Source organism: Haliotis rubra, unplaced genomic scaffold (assembly GCF_003918875.1).
Source record: "Haliotis rubra isolate DU_JTF1 unplaced genomic scaffold, ASM391887v1 Scf368, whole genome shotgun sequence".
Taxonomy (NCBI): domain Eukaryota; kingdom Metazoa; phylum Mollusca; class Gastropoda; order Lepetellida; family Haliotidae; genus Haliotis; species Haliotis rubra.
In genome coordinates this window covers 948,045-966,717 of record NW_025767044.1, presented here as the reverse complement: position 1 = coordinate 966,717, position 18,673 = coordinate 948,045, and the positions used below count along the sequence as shown (strand labels likewise).

The 18,673-nt window shown below is 43.5% G+C and overlaps 1 protein-coding gene across 1 annotated transcript in view; it reads left to right on the top strand.

The window, feature by feature from the left end:
• The window catches only part of LOC124285730 (tyrosine-protein phosphatase 10D-like), a 104,442-nt gene that overhangs the window by 5,282 nt on the left and 80,487 nt on the right, over window positions 1–18,673 (top strand). The window contains exons 4-5 of the mRNA XM_046722009.1: window positions 448–597; window positions 703–802. Of these exons, the coding sequence (XP_046577965.1) occupies window positions 448–597; window positions 703–802 (250 nt within the window). The remainder of the gene's footprint in view (window positions 1–447; window positions 598–702; window positions 803–18,673) is intronic.

Genomic DNA, 18,673 nt, shown 5'->3' with positions numbered 1-18,673 from the left:
TAAAGAACGGTGGATTCTTTCTACCCTTTTTGCCAACACCAGATGTCATCACTGATTTTCAGTCATCCATTCACATCATTTTCACATCTATATTAACATCTATACTTGCCTTTACACCAAATGGTATTTGTTTCTGAGGCTAGATAAGTCTGGGTGTTGTTTCGCACTGACGTTATATATTTCCTTAAATTGTCACAAGATAATAGAAATAGAGATTTACATATAATTTGATGTTTTTCTGGTATATATTTATTTTGTTCTATTTTGCAATTTCTGGGGTCCCCCGCCGTAATATTGCTGGAATATTGCTAAAAGCGGCGTAAAACCATACTCACTCACTCTCTCTATTTTGCAGGAAGGTGTAGTATTACGAATTCATGCAAGCCTAGTAGTTAAACTACGCACGTTTACATATCGTCCAAACTGAAACTCCTTATGTGCATATAGAAACACCACCAACGGACCCTGAAAATGTGACTGACTGGGACACATGGAAGAACTGGTATAAGTGGAAGAACAGTGGGTATAAGGGTTCTTACCGCCCAACTCCACAACACTACCTGCTTCAAGCTAGGAGAAGGAGGAGTGCTTCTCCAGGTAACATTAACTTACAAGATATCATCCCTCAGGGATATTTACAAATGATGAGTATGAACATTTAAGTAGCATTAACATACTAAGCGCGTCGATTTCTGACTTCAGGGGAGAGTCTTACTTCTTACTTGGTTGGTGTGGATGAAAACTGCGACAGTGAAAAAGACCAGTTCTGTAATGGGCCCCTGGAACCAGACACTGCATATATGTAAGCTTCGTTTCTTTCTTCCCATGATGCCAAACAAGCGAAATGACCAGCCGTGTGTTCTGAGCATTGTGTTTAAAGCTTACTGACGTATGCAGAATCCAATTCCAGATGGATTGAGAACTGCTCAAGGGATCTTCTATTTTTGCAGGAATATTTTTACGATGCTACTAAAAATGCCTTTCACACAATGTACCTAGGGACTGGAAACCGAGTGTTCGGTGTGATAACCATACGCTTGGTCTCTTTATCATACATTGTTTTATCACACGTTGTATTAAAATGAAGGTTCTTTGTTATTCTCATTCTTTGAAAATTATGAAAGCATCATGTTCCCGGCCAGGAAAACAAAGAGACAACAAATCTGTATATTTTTACATTATTTCTTAAAACAATATGTGACAAACTGTCATAGGAATGTAGAGCGTCTGCCAAGAGAATTCTTCGCAACTTTGATCGCGTAAAAAGAGCATTCTCGATTGTACCCTAATAGTTGTGAAACACACCAAAGACTGGCATGGTTGGCATTGCTCGACATGAAGGGAAAACTGACGATTGTAAAGTAGAAGGCCTTCCTGTCACTCTGTCAGTTTCCCCTCACTCTGTATAGATCTCTTTATGAAACGCTGGCTCACTGTACACCTTGATTACTACTTTTAAAAGGATGAATTAATGGAAACGAACTGGTTATTTGACCACTATTGTTCGATATTAGATCACCCGTCTGACTCAGACGTCTTCGCCAGATAGACCTGTTTGACTTTGACAATCCAATATTCGACAATTTGCATTTCAGGGTTGTTGCTGTGTCGTGTACCAGTGCTGGATGCACATCCACTGAGCCTTTTGGTAACTTCAAGACAAAACGTATGTTGAAATTCACATGAAGTGCTATTGATGTTACATATATACTGAAATCCATTAGAAACTCATCACCGGAATACAACTTTTTATCTCCCTGATAAATGAAGAAAAGAGCTTGTCCCTTCTAACACTAAAGTTGTCAACGCAAGGAAAAGCAGTCATTCATGATTTAGTGCAGCCATAAATTGACCATACAATGACAGTGGTCCATTTGAAATTTCACACGCGTTCAAAACTTTCACACAATCAATGTCAGTAGCGGGTATGCCTACTATTTGCGTCGAGCTCCGTCTCATCAATAATTTTACCCTCCTCATAAAAACTTGCCGTATCTGACGCCATATTCTTTGCAAAGCGAGTTCAACTCATAGACGTTATTAGGTTATGTTCTTTTCCTTATTTCGTCCAACACATCAGTGCTAGTTTCGGAGGCGGCCACGGCATGACAGGAATGTTTCTATATGTTTTTTTCCACGCGCTCTGCAGGTAAAATAGTGATTTCCAGCAAATAGTAGTCACGTGATTACACAGGGATACACGTGGTTCTCTGTGTGCATCACGTTTATCTGACACATTCAGATTACTTCAAGCACAGTTTGGGTTCAAAACTTTGGTTTGGCGTATTCCGTGATCAATAATACCGCGATTCATTTCTAATGGATTTCAGTATATATTTACAATACACTGAGATAAATGAAGATTTTATGAATATTAATATATACTAGCCACACAAAGAGACTGTGCATTGTTATAACATCAATGAAAGTTTCCATGCGAACTTTAATTTATTGGTGATATTGAAATCTTAGATCAAGGCAGAAAAACTGCTTAATGTCGCTGACACTGACGTTAGGATTCCGAATTCAGCTGTTGAAGAAAATCCTAGCCGTTTGAGGATGGGCATCATTATGCTGGAATGTCAATTCTGGCCCATGACGTTCCTGAAACGGAATTGCCACTGGTTCGCGAATCTGATTTCTGTAGCCCACATCTGTGAAATTACCATGACGTAAAGAGGCCCAAAGCAATTCCTCTCAAAGCCACAGTAATGGTGCTAAAAATGGGTAACCCGTATCTGTCCTATCTTGGCATTGTGCTGCGTGGACGTCCTGCGATCGGCAGCTTCATTGTTGTTCTGATGACGTATCAACAGTGCTGGCATGGTGTTTCGGTGGCAATGGAACCGGACGCTGAGATATTCCCCCTCGGACCATCCCAATAACCTTTTGTCGTTTGTCGTTTGACTGTTTCAAAGAACAAACGTCAAACACTTGGGCTTCCCAAATGGTTTTTGACATTCATGTGCTCCACACATTGTATTGAAATGTACATGACAAACATGGCCATTCACATTCAGGTGACTACTCACTGTGTTTACATTTGAAGTTGTGTACACAGGTAGTTATATAGTTTCCTTTTGTGGATAGTCTTTATGTGTGCATAATCAAATCGACAAATAAAACGTTTGCAGATGAAATGAACGAGTAAAAGGTCATATTATAATAATTTGATTGCGAAAATGAACAGTTTGAGGCATCTCTGTCGAAGTTACAATATATAGTTTCCTTTTGTGGATAATCTTTATGTGTGCATAATCACATACATTTTTGTTTTTGTGAAACTTGCAGTTTAAATGAACGAGTAAAAATCATATTGTAATAATTTGATGGCGAAAATGAACAGTTTTTTAGACAGTGCTTTTACGAACATAATACTAAGAATTAATTCGGAGCACCCACATTGTCTTGCATTCTGTTGCGAATTGGTTAGATTTAGCTCGCATGAAAACCATACAATCCATGGAGCAAAAGATTTAAATGTGAAATTAAGTGATTTTACATAACTGAACTTCCAATACTTCCTGTGAATATAAAGAATAAACTTATTTTGTTGTAGTCGGGATAAAAATTGACTTGGCATTGCATGTGTCCGATGGCACCTATGTGACGGGATACGCTCACCGTTTAGATAACACCTGGTATCATCCTTGTTTTTTAATGATTCAAACATGACGTATAATGGGGATCGCATGCTGTATTAACTATTATTAGCAGATCAATCTTATGATTCTGGAAATGCCACGGTCATTCCTTTATGAAATGATGTAGTGGAACATTTGCTTGACCAAACAATATGTTACTCTTTATATTACTCTGGTGTTAATGATTGAAGTGAAATCAACGTCGCAGTAACAGCATGTTACTGACGTATATGTTGATATCACATCAGTATTTGAAAGAAATACTTATTGCAACAACAATCTTTAATTGACCAAAAACTTGATTCCAGTTTACACTTCTTCATTTCTTATAGCACTTGATGATGTCTCACCATGGATGATCGCCTTTGGTGTGATCACAGCTCTTCTGCTTTGTGTCATCATCATCCTTGTTATATATATGTGAGTACCATGCCTTGTTTGGAACAACAGTTCTCAATACACACTCCCCGTTCCAAGTTGCTTCTTAAGAGATGAAATAGCAAACAGTAAATGATCAATCGATGTCATGTAGTAGCACTTAAAATATTTAAAATTCCATGAACAGAAAATGCATGAACAAAATTTGGAATTTAGTTTAAGCAAATATTAGTCAGCTTTGTGAAACTGCCGCTGCCTTTTGTCGTTCACGTCCCTAGTATGGTGATCTGCCTTCCGTTGTTGGCAGTCTATAGCCTGTTTTTACATTGTCTTGTATGCTATACTTAAACGTTTTCAGTTTTTCATACTTTTTTATATCTTTATCTGTGATCCTCTAGTTATTGTATCGTCCTCCGTTGGCAGGATTTTATAATTTGACTTTATTTATTACGACTTTATTTATTATGCAAATCCTCATCACGATATGGCTTCAATATTGCCGATGTAACGTTAAATTGTAACTCACATATATGTATCTGACATTGCAGCAAGGTTGTTCAGCCAGCAAAGACACAGAGATCACTGGGAAAAGGCCTTGCATTAGAGTTGTCCTTGAGAGGTACAGGACAGAGTGAGGACATCCCCTACGATGAAGTAGCATGTGGATCTACTAGTGATTACCAGGATACACATGCGAATAGATATTATGAGAATGTAGATAGCAGAAATCAACACACGTATGAATCGTTAGCCAATCAAGTAAATGACCGCGACATGCATTTGTACGAAACTGTGCAGGTACGCTTGTGAATATGAGTGAGTACGACTTTACGCCACTTTTAGCAATATTCCAGCAATATCACAGCGTAGGACACCAGAAATGAGCTTCACACATGTCCCCATGTGGAGAATTGAACCCGGGTCTGCAGCGTGACGAGCGGACGCTATAACCATTAGGCTACCCCTAAGCACCTTGTGAATATGGAGTTACCACGCACATTCAATGTATACTCTCTTCAATATCAATGCTGTACCAATACGATTGTAAAATACATCATTGTGCTGTATGTAATTTAATCGCATGCATTCCCCATTTATTTGTAAGGTTGTATTTGTTCCACCCTGGAAGTGAAACGAATCCAGTGAACCAGATCAGCTTACTCTAGAAACATCCCAAACAGCTCTACAAAAATACATACAAAACTTCTCATTCTCAAAGGTTTCACATTGTGTGCGCTTGGCGACAACATTACCTGAATTTGTTTATATTTTTTGAATATGCTTCATGTGTATTGGTGACCGTTTCCTGGTCCTTGAGTGCAACCGTCACAAATACATGCAAGTGCGAGTCAATCGTTCACTTGAATGAGTACGATACAGGAACTAATAATACAGATCAAAATAGGGAAGAGCACCGGATGTCATTTTCGTTGTCACTGATGCACCAATTCTCGAAATATTCTACTCGTGTCCACCTTAAAGCTACGTGGAAGCTTAATGAGGTCTTAATGCTGTCAATCTGATCAGACTACTTTGAACAAACCGAACGACTTCTTTAACTGGTAGAAAGTGCCACTGATCAGGCTGGATAACACTAAGCCCTATGCGAACACTTGGCATTATGAGTATTTGGATAGTGATTTATATGACGTGCAATGTACCAACTCTTTTTTATGTATGGAGGTATGCCAATAAAGCGGATCCCAACGACCGCAAATGCCATAGAAAATTTGAAGAACACGGAAGTTCGTTACAATAGTGGTATACATCTCTTACTCATACATCATCTCAGATTCAAACCCTTGGTTTATATCTGGCATACGAACAATGCATCCTGAGGGTTTCTTTTCCCTCCTAAACAATCACACATAAGTAGAACATGCATAGTATAAGTGAGTGGATGCAATTTAATATAGCACAAATTCCTCTTTGTTCACAGCGGCCGGTAAAACAATGAGTCTATTCCCCACCAACCAAAGGTTGATATCACGAGTAACGCAATGGATACACAGAAACACAATAAACCATGTCAACAACCGATTCAGATATTTTGCCTTTTCTCATGCATGATGAAGTGCCTGTTTAACCAGAAATCAATGGATTAATGCACACCATTATAAACTGGGGAAATAAAATCTCTTCTTGACCAAAAGATGAACAAACATTCAACGCACATGCATGCATCTTCAGTCAGCGTTTATGGTGCTGCATGAGGTATAGCTCACAATAATAAGGTAACTGATAACTGTTACCCGTGCGCTATTCTACCGAGAGTATATAAATCGCTCTGCCTCCCAGATAAGTACCACAATGGTAACTATTGCATCTTGCACCAACAAATTTGTCGGAATTCCCATTATTACAAAGGACATTCTATGCCATAGAAGGATATTGAAACCGTCAACATTCATACATGGCTGGCATTTTCGACAAGGTAATCCACTGAAAATGTTCATATTGATAGCTCTGTAGTTCGAGTTTTTTTGGTTATGCGTCCACTTCATATGTACATGTAGTTCAATTTACATCATCTCACATCAAGTACAATTCCATGGTAATATAGCTCATCAACTGTACGAATACTTCGAATACGGAATTGGAACACAATCGGTCTGCTCCACATTTAGGGAACGTAAAAGTGAAATACCATGTGGACTGAGAAGGTAAGGTGAATTAAGGTTGACTATTGTACCGTATGTGTCTGGCTGTACACAGTCGTCTTGCCTGAAGACAGAGATAACATGCGGAAGTTTGATATCAACTCACACATTGTCTGATTAATCCGTAATGCGGAGCACCAAGTGGGGTAACAATACTTATACCACTAGGGTATGTTATGTCCATTGTTCTGGCAGGTTGATTTTCTGTGTGTCAACCTTCTATCTGCACATGCAGAGGTTGATATGTGGATAACAACCTTGGCGGTGCAGGAAACGCACGTGCAACAAGCAATGTACGAGTCCATTCACCGCCCACGTGGTATAAGTAGGTTAGCACACCCCTCTGCGGGTGATATGGATTCAACGCTCTCGCCTGACGGCTCGAGCGTTTAAATCCATATCACCCTTGAGGAGGGTGCTAACGTATACATATCACCAAGTAACGTGTTTGGTATGGCGCTGGTCAGGACATCGAACAACAGACCTTCGGCTCTTCAGGAAAACACGCTATCCACATGAATATATAATTAATATGATTAGATAAATTCTCTTTCATCTGCATTTTTAACGTGGCAAACATAACATGATCAGCTGAATACTGTTTCACCTCTATTCATAACGAAGCACATATAACATAATTAGTTGAATTCTGTTTCATCTCTATTCCTAACGAGACACATATATCAAGATTAGTGGAATTCTGTGTCGCCTCTATTTCTAACATGCATACAAGTAAAATGCCTCAATCATCCACTGCTGAAGATGTTTGAGTTTATTTTGCCTTAAATATTGAACAGGCATTACTACAATCTGTCAAGAAAGGAGTCAGTTTATTTACAAAAATTGCCTTGTGATATCATTGTCCCCTGAAAATCATACGGAATATACTATTAGGGTACAGGCATTTCTCTCAAAGAAAAGTGTGAGTGAGTGTGACTTAACGCGGCTTTTAGTGATACAATAGCAATATTATGACGGAGGAAACCACAAATGGACCCATTTTGGATAATCGAACCCGGTACTTCGGCTTGACAATCAAACCCCTTTAGCAACAAGCTTGTGCAATCGTCACTCAAATACTTTCGCACTGTATACCAATTTCTAGAAGAATATAATGAAGTACAACTGTTGGTAAATTGAACTTAACGGAGTTGATAATTCACCTAAAGATTTGACCTGAAGTCATGAGTTCATGTCACCAGTGTTTGTGTATGCTATCTAACATATCGAGCTTATCACAAACTGTCAGCCGGGGACGTCACATGCCTGTAATATCTTGTCAACTGTACAATGAGGAAGTAGTTTACAACAAACGCCTCCTGAATTTTACATGCAGTAGTGTGGGATCATGTATGCAGCCAGTACTTCTCATCGGATGTACCTGTCGTTGTCTCCAGAATGAATCCAGGATTAGGATTATGTTGCCTCCTGCTCTTCTCGGTGGTCTATGCGGTAGGTTACACAAGCATGTTATCTTCGTGTCCCAGTTTCAGTGTTTTGAACCAAGAAATATGATACGCGATCTTGAAAACACCAGCTCTCAGTTTGCTGGGATTATTATCGTTCCACCATTTCGTCCCAGAATGTTCCTATGTTATCATTGAGGACAACTGTTATGAGAGCTGTGTTAATCCCGTTTTAGTTTGATATCGGGTCAGTTAAATCTCTCGACATTAAGCTAGCCAAAGATTCATATGGTACCTCTTGCTCATACTGTATTGCTGTTTCTCAGACTGCAATGTGAAACGATGACACACTCTCATTGAAAGTGTGATCATACACATAATAGGTTTGTGTTTTTGAAGATTTCAATACTGCCGAGACATTTGTCAAATATCATTTCACTATGGGACAGCTATCTAGCTAATAATTCCACCGAAACACCTCAATGCCCGACAGTCAATATTGCACGTCCTTTATGTGTATGGTGTACCAGAAACAGATTTGACAATACATATCTATACACACTAACCCACAGGTATTACCAAATATAGTTTGCTCATGACGGTATATCCTTTGGTTTTAGCAAAGGTTTTCAAGGTTAGGGGTAAGTTAGACGCTGACTAAGTGAGTGTGGGTTCAGTACAGATATAAGCATATTTTGGGCATTAATGATGCTCGAAGTTTGCAAGGAGATTTCTTTTTGGCACTACTAATCTAACGCCCAGTAAGCACTGACCCATTTTTCGTTTTAATGTACGTCTTTCAAATGATATGCTTTGGTGTAATTACAATGTTTTAACAAGATATCTCAGGGAATAAGTGACACTCTCAGCACATGTTTACGAAGTTTACATATCCATAAGAAAAAGTATTCAGTTACATCAAATTAAGTAAACCCACGCATTTTTGTACAATAAAAACCTTTAATAATCTAAAACCGTTCAGTAAAAGCTATCTTCATATCTATGTCACTGAGTAATGAAAGGTATTTCACTGTACAGGAACGTATCTCGTACCGTCATGCAGCTTTTGTCCAACTCTGTATTTTGTTAGTTACATCTTCCCTGGTGATCTTGTCACAATCTTGATTTTTCTCTGGAGCATTTAGGAATCCCAGACAGCTGGTGACGGTCGTACTCTCAAACGTTTCCCAATCGAACAAAACTCGAACTCTACTATATTGCTAGATTATATTAGTCATAGTTCTACTTGGTGGCAGGTCGAATGTACTGGGATGGTTCAGTCCTTGTTTGTTGGATGTGATTTGCTATCATAATACATAGAGCATACTTTGAACAGTATATCCGAATAAGATTAACAAAATATTGCAATTCGATTTGACGCCTTCGTTGATATGTTTAAATACTGAAAAAATGAATCTTTGTCGGTCCTATTTCCATATGCTTATTGCCTGAAAGGAAATGTTTTATGCTGTCAGACAGGGTCAGTTAATTCCTAAACACGCTGCCTACAGGCGCAGCGGTTATAAGCAAAATTCTGTCAGTCTTCACACCTTCCGTTCACATGTACCTAAAGGTATCCAATCCCCCTTTCCAGAGAGAAGATAGGGAGTCAGATATAACCTCAGCTATTCGAAATCTGACAAGAAACGAAATTCCACATTCACAACTGGAAGTTTCGCTAAGGGAGCCATGTTCACAGCCTGGTTCCCTGGGTCCGTTGCGCCTGCGCTACGCTCCGACACTGACCCAGGCAACCACTGCCGAATGGCGGCCTTCGCTGCAGGGAGACGCGCCATACATTTACTATAAGAAAATCCGAGAACGGGTGGTTAGAATTTTTTCATAGCATTTTCATCGATACTATGGGAAAATATACGTCACCAGAACAACGGCCATCATTACTTTCAGTGTACAAACACGTTATTTAAGCAGTTTCGAGACACGAAAATCGTCGTTACATTGGCGATATGTAAACAATGACACACACCCTATTTTCATCACCGACATGTGCTTTGATATTTCGTGTCAGCTCGCTATTGCCACGAAATCGTACATATAAAACATGGATCTGAACGACCACATTGATTGAATATAGTTAGCATCTTTATTTTAGCAAATGTGATCACGTGTAATTCGATGATTTGGCCCCCATTTCTCCTGTTTTGTGTGTTGGAAATAAACTGAACGCAGAGTAATAGTAACCAGAAAATGGTTGTTACCACATTATATAATTAATAATAATTATTTCTAATACATTTGAAACACATAAATGATTCATTCAACAATGTTGTTTTTTAACAATGTATGTGCTTTCAAAAATGAAATAATGATAGAAGAATACGGCCTATTTATTATTTGTATTCATTTGGCATAAATCATTTCAATATAACATTGAGTAGTAGGGTAATGATAGTCCGAGATCAAGTCCAACAAAAGCCTCTGCAAAGCTTTATTTCACAAATAAAGCTTTTGTCAGGCCCTTAGATCTCGCCCCAGTATATCTACTACTTTTGAGTCCCGGTTAACTTCCCGCCCACACGTGGCACTATGTCTTGTGAAACAGTTTAATCTTTCGCGCCCCTTGTTCTATGTACTTTTTTTTCTCGTCTTCACCGATAGCAGACTTACTAGACTTGAGCCGGATTTCTTCGTTCATCTTATGGTATTTGTCGAGTTCAGAGAGGATTGAGCGAGATTCCTCCTCTGAGATCTTACTGTCAGTGAGTGCTGTAGAAATACGCTCACTTACCGTGTTCAGCTTTGCTTCAGCCAGAATCCTGATCTCGTCGTGTTTCAATGCCTTCCGGTGCAGTCTGCGTGACACAAACTTAAACACCAATCGAGCCAACCCTGACACCCCAGCTGTTATTTCGATGCCTAGCACTGCGGGTGCGGCTATGATGGTGGCCAACAGCCCCAGCCCTACTGCCCCTAACCCCATACTGGTGGCCATAAGGGCGGTATCAACTCCATCCACGACATTGAAAGCTCTATGGTACTTCTTATACAATGCTGCCCATGTGTCGCGGTCTTGTTCTAGTTGGCGTTTTATGTCGCGTAACTGTCTCAAGCGGAACCTGTCTATGGTTTCCAGTGGCTTCGGGGCTTCCTCCCCGACTGGGTATAGACCCATTCTGTGTGCATATAATATACTTTATAACATATCTTTTAATTCAGTGCTATTTAATTCTTGCGCAGTGTACTTGAGACTTATAAGTTGTAGAGGATCGTACAGGTAAATATACGAGAGGCTAATAGGCGACACTGCTCTCACATGAACCCCCCGTGGGCTTACTAAGGTGCTTGTAGAACCCGTTAAGGGGTCCAGTTCTATGACGATACGGCAACGTTGGTTATTGTGTATGGGGTCCCAACTTATTTGCAACCCAGCTAAAATGGGCATCATTCTCCCAATAGGATCTAGCTTGAGATAGGCTTCTATGAAGAGTGTGGAGCCTGGTTTCATAATTATAAGATCCAATTGGGAATAGGGTACGTCAAACCCACACCCACTCCTTAATGAATATAACATGTTACCCGTGGGATCCGTTAATAGCTGGACCCCACTTAACTTACTCCTCGGAATGAAACTCCCAAATAAGATACCGTTGTTCCTAATTTCGGAGATATACCCATCTTTGTTTAATGATATATAAGGTGAGGTGAGGGTCATGTTGATCAACCATTTGGGTTCTTTATAGTCTGCTAGGGACACCCGCCTATACACGTTGTCTTTCAAGTGTAGGACGTATGAGCCACCTTCCTCACCGGGCTGATCGAATCCCTCCGTGTCCCCTAGATCATTAAGTGTGGCGTTGGGGCGATGATTGGCCATTGATATATTACTATTATGAGATAGTTTCCAATTGTTTTTCTGATAATTTCTCAGGGGGGCACTTCACTCCCATGAAGTGTATGTTGTCAGGTAGGAAGATCTCGGTGCAAACGTGATACTGGTGTCGTTTCGCCCACCCGAGTTTGATCCCCTTCACGATTTCGACCTCACCCGGTGATGGTTCCCCTAGGTAGACTTTGATGATCAGAGTGGCGTTCTCTGGTAGGCTCGCTAGGACGTTGACCACGCCAGCAAATTCAGACACTAACTGGCACTCCCGGTTTACTCGATAGCATGTGGGCTGCCATACTGGCGACTGGGCTGATGACTACACTACGCCTCTGAGCCGGGACGTAAGCCACGAGCAGGGTTCCGTTGTTCGCGACTTTGTTTAGGTAGTTGTCTTTGTTATCCGTGAACACGTAAGGGGAGCCGAGCTTAATATTGAGAAACCAGTCGCCTTTAGCGGGTAACAACACCCACTTGTCATCTTCGGTGAAGACGAGCATATATGGTTTGTTTCGGACGACGGTAGTGCTCTCAACATCTTCTAAGTCGAACAGTTTGCCCCCGAACGATGGGTATATTATCCATTTATCATCACCGGTGTTCACTAGGGCGTACCGAGTGTTGACGACCGCTCTTGAGGTATCTACTATATCACCTAGGGCTCCACCGGAGGGGACTTCAACGCGTTAGTAAATGTAGTTTTTCAGTTGCAAGGCGTACAATTTACCATCTACTCCGGGGTCGTCGAATCCGCGTGTGTCCCCGAGGTCGGAGATCCCCGTATTGACGCATTTCTTCAACTTCATTCCGGGGCCTTGTGCGCTGGTCATTTTATGTGAGGCGTTATGCTGAGGTATCCTATATTCACGGGATTATGATTTATATCTAACACCGATATTATCAGCTCAGGGATGTTGCCCCCGGTTAACCTCTTATACTGCCGCGGTGAAAACGACTCGGTTCTACCGTCGTTGTATTTCTCCGTTTTCACCGGTACTGCTCTCAGTATCGTGGAAGGGTGACCCCCTTGAATGTTGTCCGTTGTGCTCACCTGGCCGAGATGAATGCACAGCTCTCGGTACGGTACTAGGTCGGGTAACTTCGTGCCTGTGACGGTAGTTGTTGGTTTTATCTCGTCAGGCGGTATACCTAGTGTCCTCGCCAATGGCCGACCGAGCCTCAAGGAGTTTCTTCCGTTTTTGGTTAACACTACTGTGCCGTTTGAGTCGTTCATCTTGAGTTCGGCTCCCAGGGGCTTAAAGACCTCGTCGCTTAGCGAACACACGCTGTAGTAGCCGTCAGTTATCTGGTTGTGGGCGCCACTGACGAACAGCTTATTGTTGCTGGCGTTGATGTTAGTCCATCGCTGTAGGTAGGTAATATCGCAAAGTCTGCGACTTCGAGTTGACCCGACATGTTATCGATCGCGTGCGTCAGCTGAACGGCCTCGCCGCTCGTTAATCCTGGAAGTGTTATGTACATGTTAAAGTATATATGCTCATTATATAATAGTTTTAAAATGTACTCCCCTGGAGTGTTTTACCTTAAACTGGATATAGATTTCCCACACAAGATCGTGGTCGCTGATGGGCTGTATTTCAATGCCCAGTTCATAGATGTGTTCGATCGGTATAGGTTTTCGGTGACTAACGCCAAGGTAGTTCATGCTTGGTTCAACAAACCGATGCAGTTCTGGCAGAATCAACTCAACTTCGCCGTGTGGTGCGCTACAACGGGGTGTGGTGTGACATTGACCGACACTCGGCATGGACCGCTGAGTCAGTCTGTGTTGATGTTCAACGTGTACTAACAGATCAGACGTATCCTCAATGAGATCAGCGCCCCGCTCCCACAGGACAAGGCGTGGAACGCAGTAAATAACCAGTACGATAGACGGGCCTACGAACGTATTTGCAACGAATTCGAACTAAACCCGAAGACGGATTGGCGTTTGCCCGGGACCGAACCACAGGTTGAGTATCCCCATCATTCACAACATGCCCCTCGGGATGCCAGCGAGAAGATGAAAGAATGGGGGTACAAGTCGTATCATCACCTCATAACACACGAGTGGGATGACCGTTACATGGCTTTCGACAACAGCAAGGATTACCGAGTCTGGAGGTTCGAGCAGGGGGCAGCGGATGACTGGAAAAAGTTCATGTTGGACACCTCGAGAGGGTTCACTCGTGCCGGGGTAATCAGACTGAACGACTCGATTCGAACGTACGCGTGGGCGCTGTTGGGTGCGCAGACGCAAACGCGTTCCAACATCCTCGGTAAGGGGACTGCTTACGACGCTCAGAACCAGTTTGTTGTTAACGTTGAGGATGCTATCAATTCTCCAGTTGATCTCCCGAGTGCCATCAAACGCTACCAAGACGTGTTGGAATACGCCCGGTCGAAAGTCGACTACGTCTTCGCCGTGGGACTGTACATGGCTCCGAGCGATATGCAACTGAGAGTAAAAAAAGTGGTGGGCTACAACAACAAAATAGTCATAGCCACGGCAGACCAAAAGTTGGGCGTCAACCCCGATATCAACGTCCCCCCCATGTCCCACCACCCACGACCGGTGAAACGGGTATAGTGGCGCCACCCCTGGAGTCCAGGGCTCAACCAACACCCCCACAGCCCGCACAATCCAATCAGCAGCATATCGATCGTAAAACAGCCCTGGTGGTTGGTGGGGTCGCGGTCGGTTTGGGACTTATTTGGTTAAAAATTCCTTAGCCGCTACGTACACCAAACCCGCCACAGCGACGATGGCTGCCCACAGGTTTTGACTGAGCCACGTGGCAGTTTTAGCCAGAGCGCTCAGCAGCCATGAGACGATGCTACCCAGGATGCCGGGCAGGGCTTCGGCAGCCTTACCAGCCAGTTTAGCCAGGGCCTTCTCGAGTTTTTTTATCCAGTCTTTGACGCCACCTGTGGGTGTTGGTGTGGCATTGCCGCCGGCAGGCGTGGGGGTACCCCCACTCAGTGACACCACCAGGGTTGATATGATGAAGCCCAATGCAGTCAGAATACTGGCGATGGTGATGCCTTGCTCTCAGAAGAGGATTCGGATCCTGTCAGCTAACGTGGTGTCCTGGTAGAGGACTCGATCAACGGTTTCCTGCGCACGGCTGATCTGGGATCGAAGCTGGTCTCGGAAGGAGGATGCCGTTTCCAGCCGGGTCTTCCTTTCCTCTTCCAAATTACGTATTCGTTCCTCGATGGTGGCTTTCAGAGACTCGTCCTCCGTTTCACCGAGTTTGACCTTTTCATGGGCGATGTGGTCGTCTATCGCCTCCAGTTTGGCCGTGTTGTTCACGAGATGTCAGCGAATGGTTTGCATGGCCTTGTCCAGCCCCCGCAGTTCCCGAACGGTAAATTCGAACCCGGGTAAGGGTTTGTTATGGTAGGTGGCCAACAGCTTTTCAATGTTATCAGTCATGTCTTGATCCGATGTGGCGCCCCTGACGTCTTGCAGATCTTGAACGGCCTCCCGGGAAAGCTACCATAATCTATGAAGCCTAGTTCATCGCGGATAAAGTCACCCCCATGGCGACTGCCGAGTGTTGATAAGGCAAATGGTTCTCTCGTGCGCTTATTCACGAGATTGATCTCCGGGCGATCCCTCAGTCGCAGCGTGCCCTTGCCATCGACAAAAAACTTGGAATAGTCTCGCCCCCACGGCTCGACGTAATTTTTATCCCCTTTTAAGCCATCGTAAAACCTGTTGACGGCCTGCTTCACGAATTCGTTGCCTTGCGTGAATGAGGTTTCCTCTTCGTCGAATGCCTGGGAACTATCATCCCACATATCATCCATAGGTATGTCCTCATGACCGCCTTCAGCCATTATTTAATATTAAAACTTATATATTTCATTTATATAACAATGCATGGTAGGAAGCTAGATCCGTTTCGAAGATCAAGAGCCTCTAGGCGTCAGAGCCATGGCGCCAGTCGGTGACCATCACCAACAATCCCACCAACAATCCCAGGTTCAGCGTGCCGCTCGACTTCGAGTTGCTCACGGAACACACGCCGTTTTACCAGGCCGCGCTGGGGGATAGGCTTGAATACGAGCTCACGTTTAACGACTACAGCAAAGTCGTGCGTACGCCGAACGGTGATGAGGCCAGTTACGCTATCGACAACATCTCTCTGGATTTCGACATGGTCACTAGCCCAGAGCTGGCCAGGCAGGTTCGAAGCCAGTACTCGGGGAAGGTGGCCATCCTGTACAATAGGGTCCTGAGACATAGATCTGTCGTGCGGGATAAGAGCAACACTGTGTGGAATATCAACCTGAACGTGCCGGCGCGATCGATGAAAGGTATCCTGGTCGTCCCCGTGGAGGATTACGAGCTGTTCCCGAAGATTGAAAAGGTGGAAGTGACCATCGAGGGCGTGCCCAACCAGCTGTTCAGTCATGGTATGAGGCCATACCAGCAGTGGGATGAGATAAAAAAGCTACCGGCCATCAAACAACAGCCATACATAACCAAAGACCTGAACCTATCCTCCGTGCAGATCGGTGAATACTTGACCACCAAGTACGCACTGTGGTTGGACATGCGATCCACGGATGACGATAAATTGCACGGCAGCGGTCGCCGCATCGACAACGGCAGCGAGGGGATAACCATCCAGATTACCAAGAAGGCTCAACCCGCGGGCAAGTTGAAATTATATCTGTACGTGATTATGGACGCGCAACTTAATATAGACAATGGGAGATTCGTGCAAGCCATTTATTGATTTGCCCCGCGACCCACACTGCGGCATAGACGGGCTGTGGGAAGACCGTTTTCGTGTTGGATATGTTGGAGGGGTACTACCGGGATGTGTTCGACAATATCGTTATCATGTGCCCTACTCTGCACATGAATAGAACGTACACGGAAAGACCTTGGGTGATGACGGACCCGGACGTACACAGAGTCGACCCGGGGACACGTCTGCAGGACTGGTTGAAAGCTTATCACGGGAAATTTAAAGGGGAGTCGACGCTGTTCATACTGGACGACTGCAGCGCTAATCGTTAGATAACAAAAAAGAGAGACATGCTATCGTACCTGGCCTTCTCCGGCCGACACGCAAATTACAGCGTCTGGGTGCTAACTCAGAAGTTCAACTCGGTGTTGAAAGACCTCAGGGAGCAGACGCGATGGGTGGCCTTATTTCACTGCAAGGACAGGGATTCGTTCGAGGAGTGTTTGAGAGAGAACGATGTGATGAGTAAATATGATAGGGAACGGGTGAAGAAACAGCTCGCTGAAACTAAACATGCTAAGCTCGTGCTCAAGACCGACCAACCCGTGACCTATAGGGTGTTTTAGCTTAGCAATGCTTAGCAAAGCTTAGCAAATGCTGAGCAAATGCTAAGCAAATGCTTAGCAATGCTTAGCAATGCTTAGCGTTTAGCACTTATCAGTTATAGTTATGGTTGTTTTTGAAGTGTTCGTCGTGTGCAACTTAACCTTCATTTCTCTGTGTTTCGCCTACACCGTGTATTATATTGTTAAAACTAAAACTTGCTTGTAAAAATTATAAGATGGAGTGTGATGAACTGCTCGAACAACTGTTGGTGCCAGGGGACGATGATAAGCGAGGGGACGATGATAAGCGAGAGAGACTGGTGGCGTTGGCTGTTGGTGGCAAAGCCCAACATTACTTTGGAGACTACACTCCCAATAAAATTCACAAAATGTCAGCCGAAGAAATCGATAAGCTGTACGCGAGATACGAGGCTAGACTCGGGGCCGAGATGACAAAGACTATAGGATCGGCTATGACCCAGATATACACTGGTATTGCGTCATACTTCCTTCCCATTCCCCAGGAACGCCGACTTTACCTGTGGGAGGCCCTTGAGAAAGACCCTTTTATTGAACACGCCTTGAGCTCTATCAGCTGCTTGCTGTACCACAAATACGGTATGTTTTTAGCCCCGGTGACGGTGGCGATTATCACGGCAAAGCATTGCCAATTTAAGGAGGGGAAAAATAATAATAATAGTATAGATGGATACTGCACAGGAGGAACCCCAACTGGGGGAGACCCCACCTCAACCCCAACCCCAACTGGAGGTGACCCCCACGTTGGGGGAACCCCAACTGGAGGTGAACCCTCCTACAGTCACCAGGCAGAAGAACCCTAAGAGAGTAGCTGCCGGTAAAAAAAGATGGTGTAACCAACATAAAAGTATCACGTGGAGCCCGACTCCACTCTTGTTGATTGCAGGCGCAACTGCTGCCGTGGCTATCTCATGGTTATATCCACGACCCAGGGAGGAACCCCCGCAATAAGAGGTCAACCCACATATCATGTTATAAAATATATATTTTTATATCATATACATAATGTCTGAGGGGAAAACGTTCGTCAACGACGCATACCACGCCACCGTGGTCGCCAGTCTAGCTGTAGGGTACGCTCGGTTGACCAAAATGGTGCTTAAACAACCGACTATCAAGCTAGATTTCAACCTGCAGGATATGGGTATGCTCATAATGAACCTTGGTATGGCGATGGCCACCAAGGACATCCTAGTAAAACAAGGGATACTACCGGAAAATATTATGAAGTAAATGCCATTATATATGGAATCCTGGAAGGGACATTGTCGTGTTGTCGTATTGTCGCGTTGTCGCCCTCTCAAATACAAGCAAAATTAAGCAAAACGCGACATCGCGACAACGCGACATTTCGCCCATTTGTCGCATTGTCGCTATGTCGCGTGTCGCGT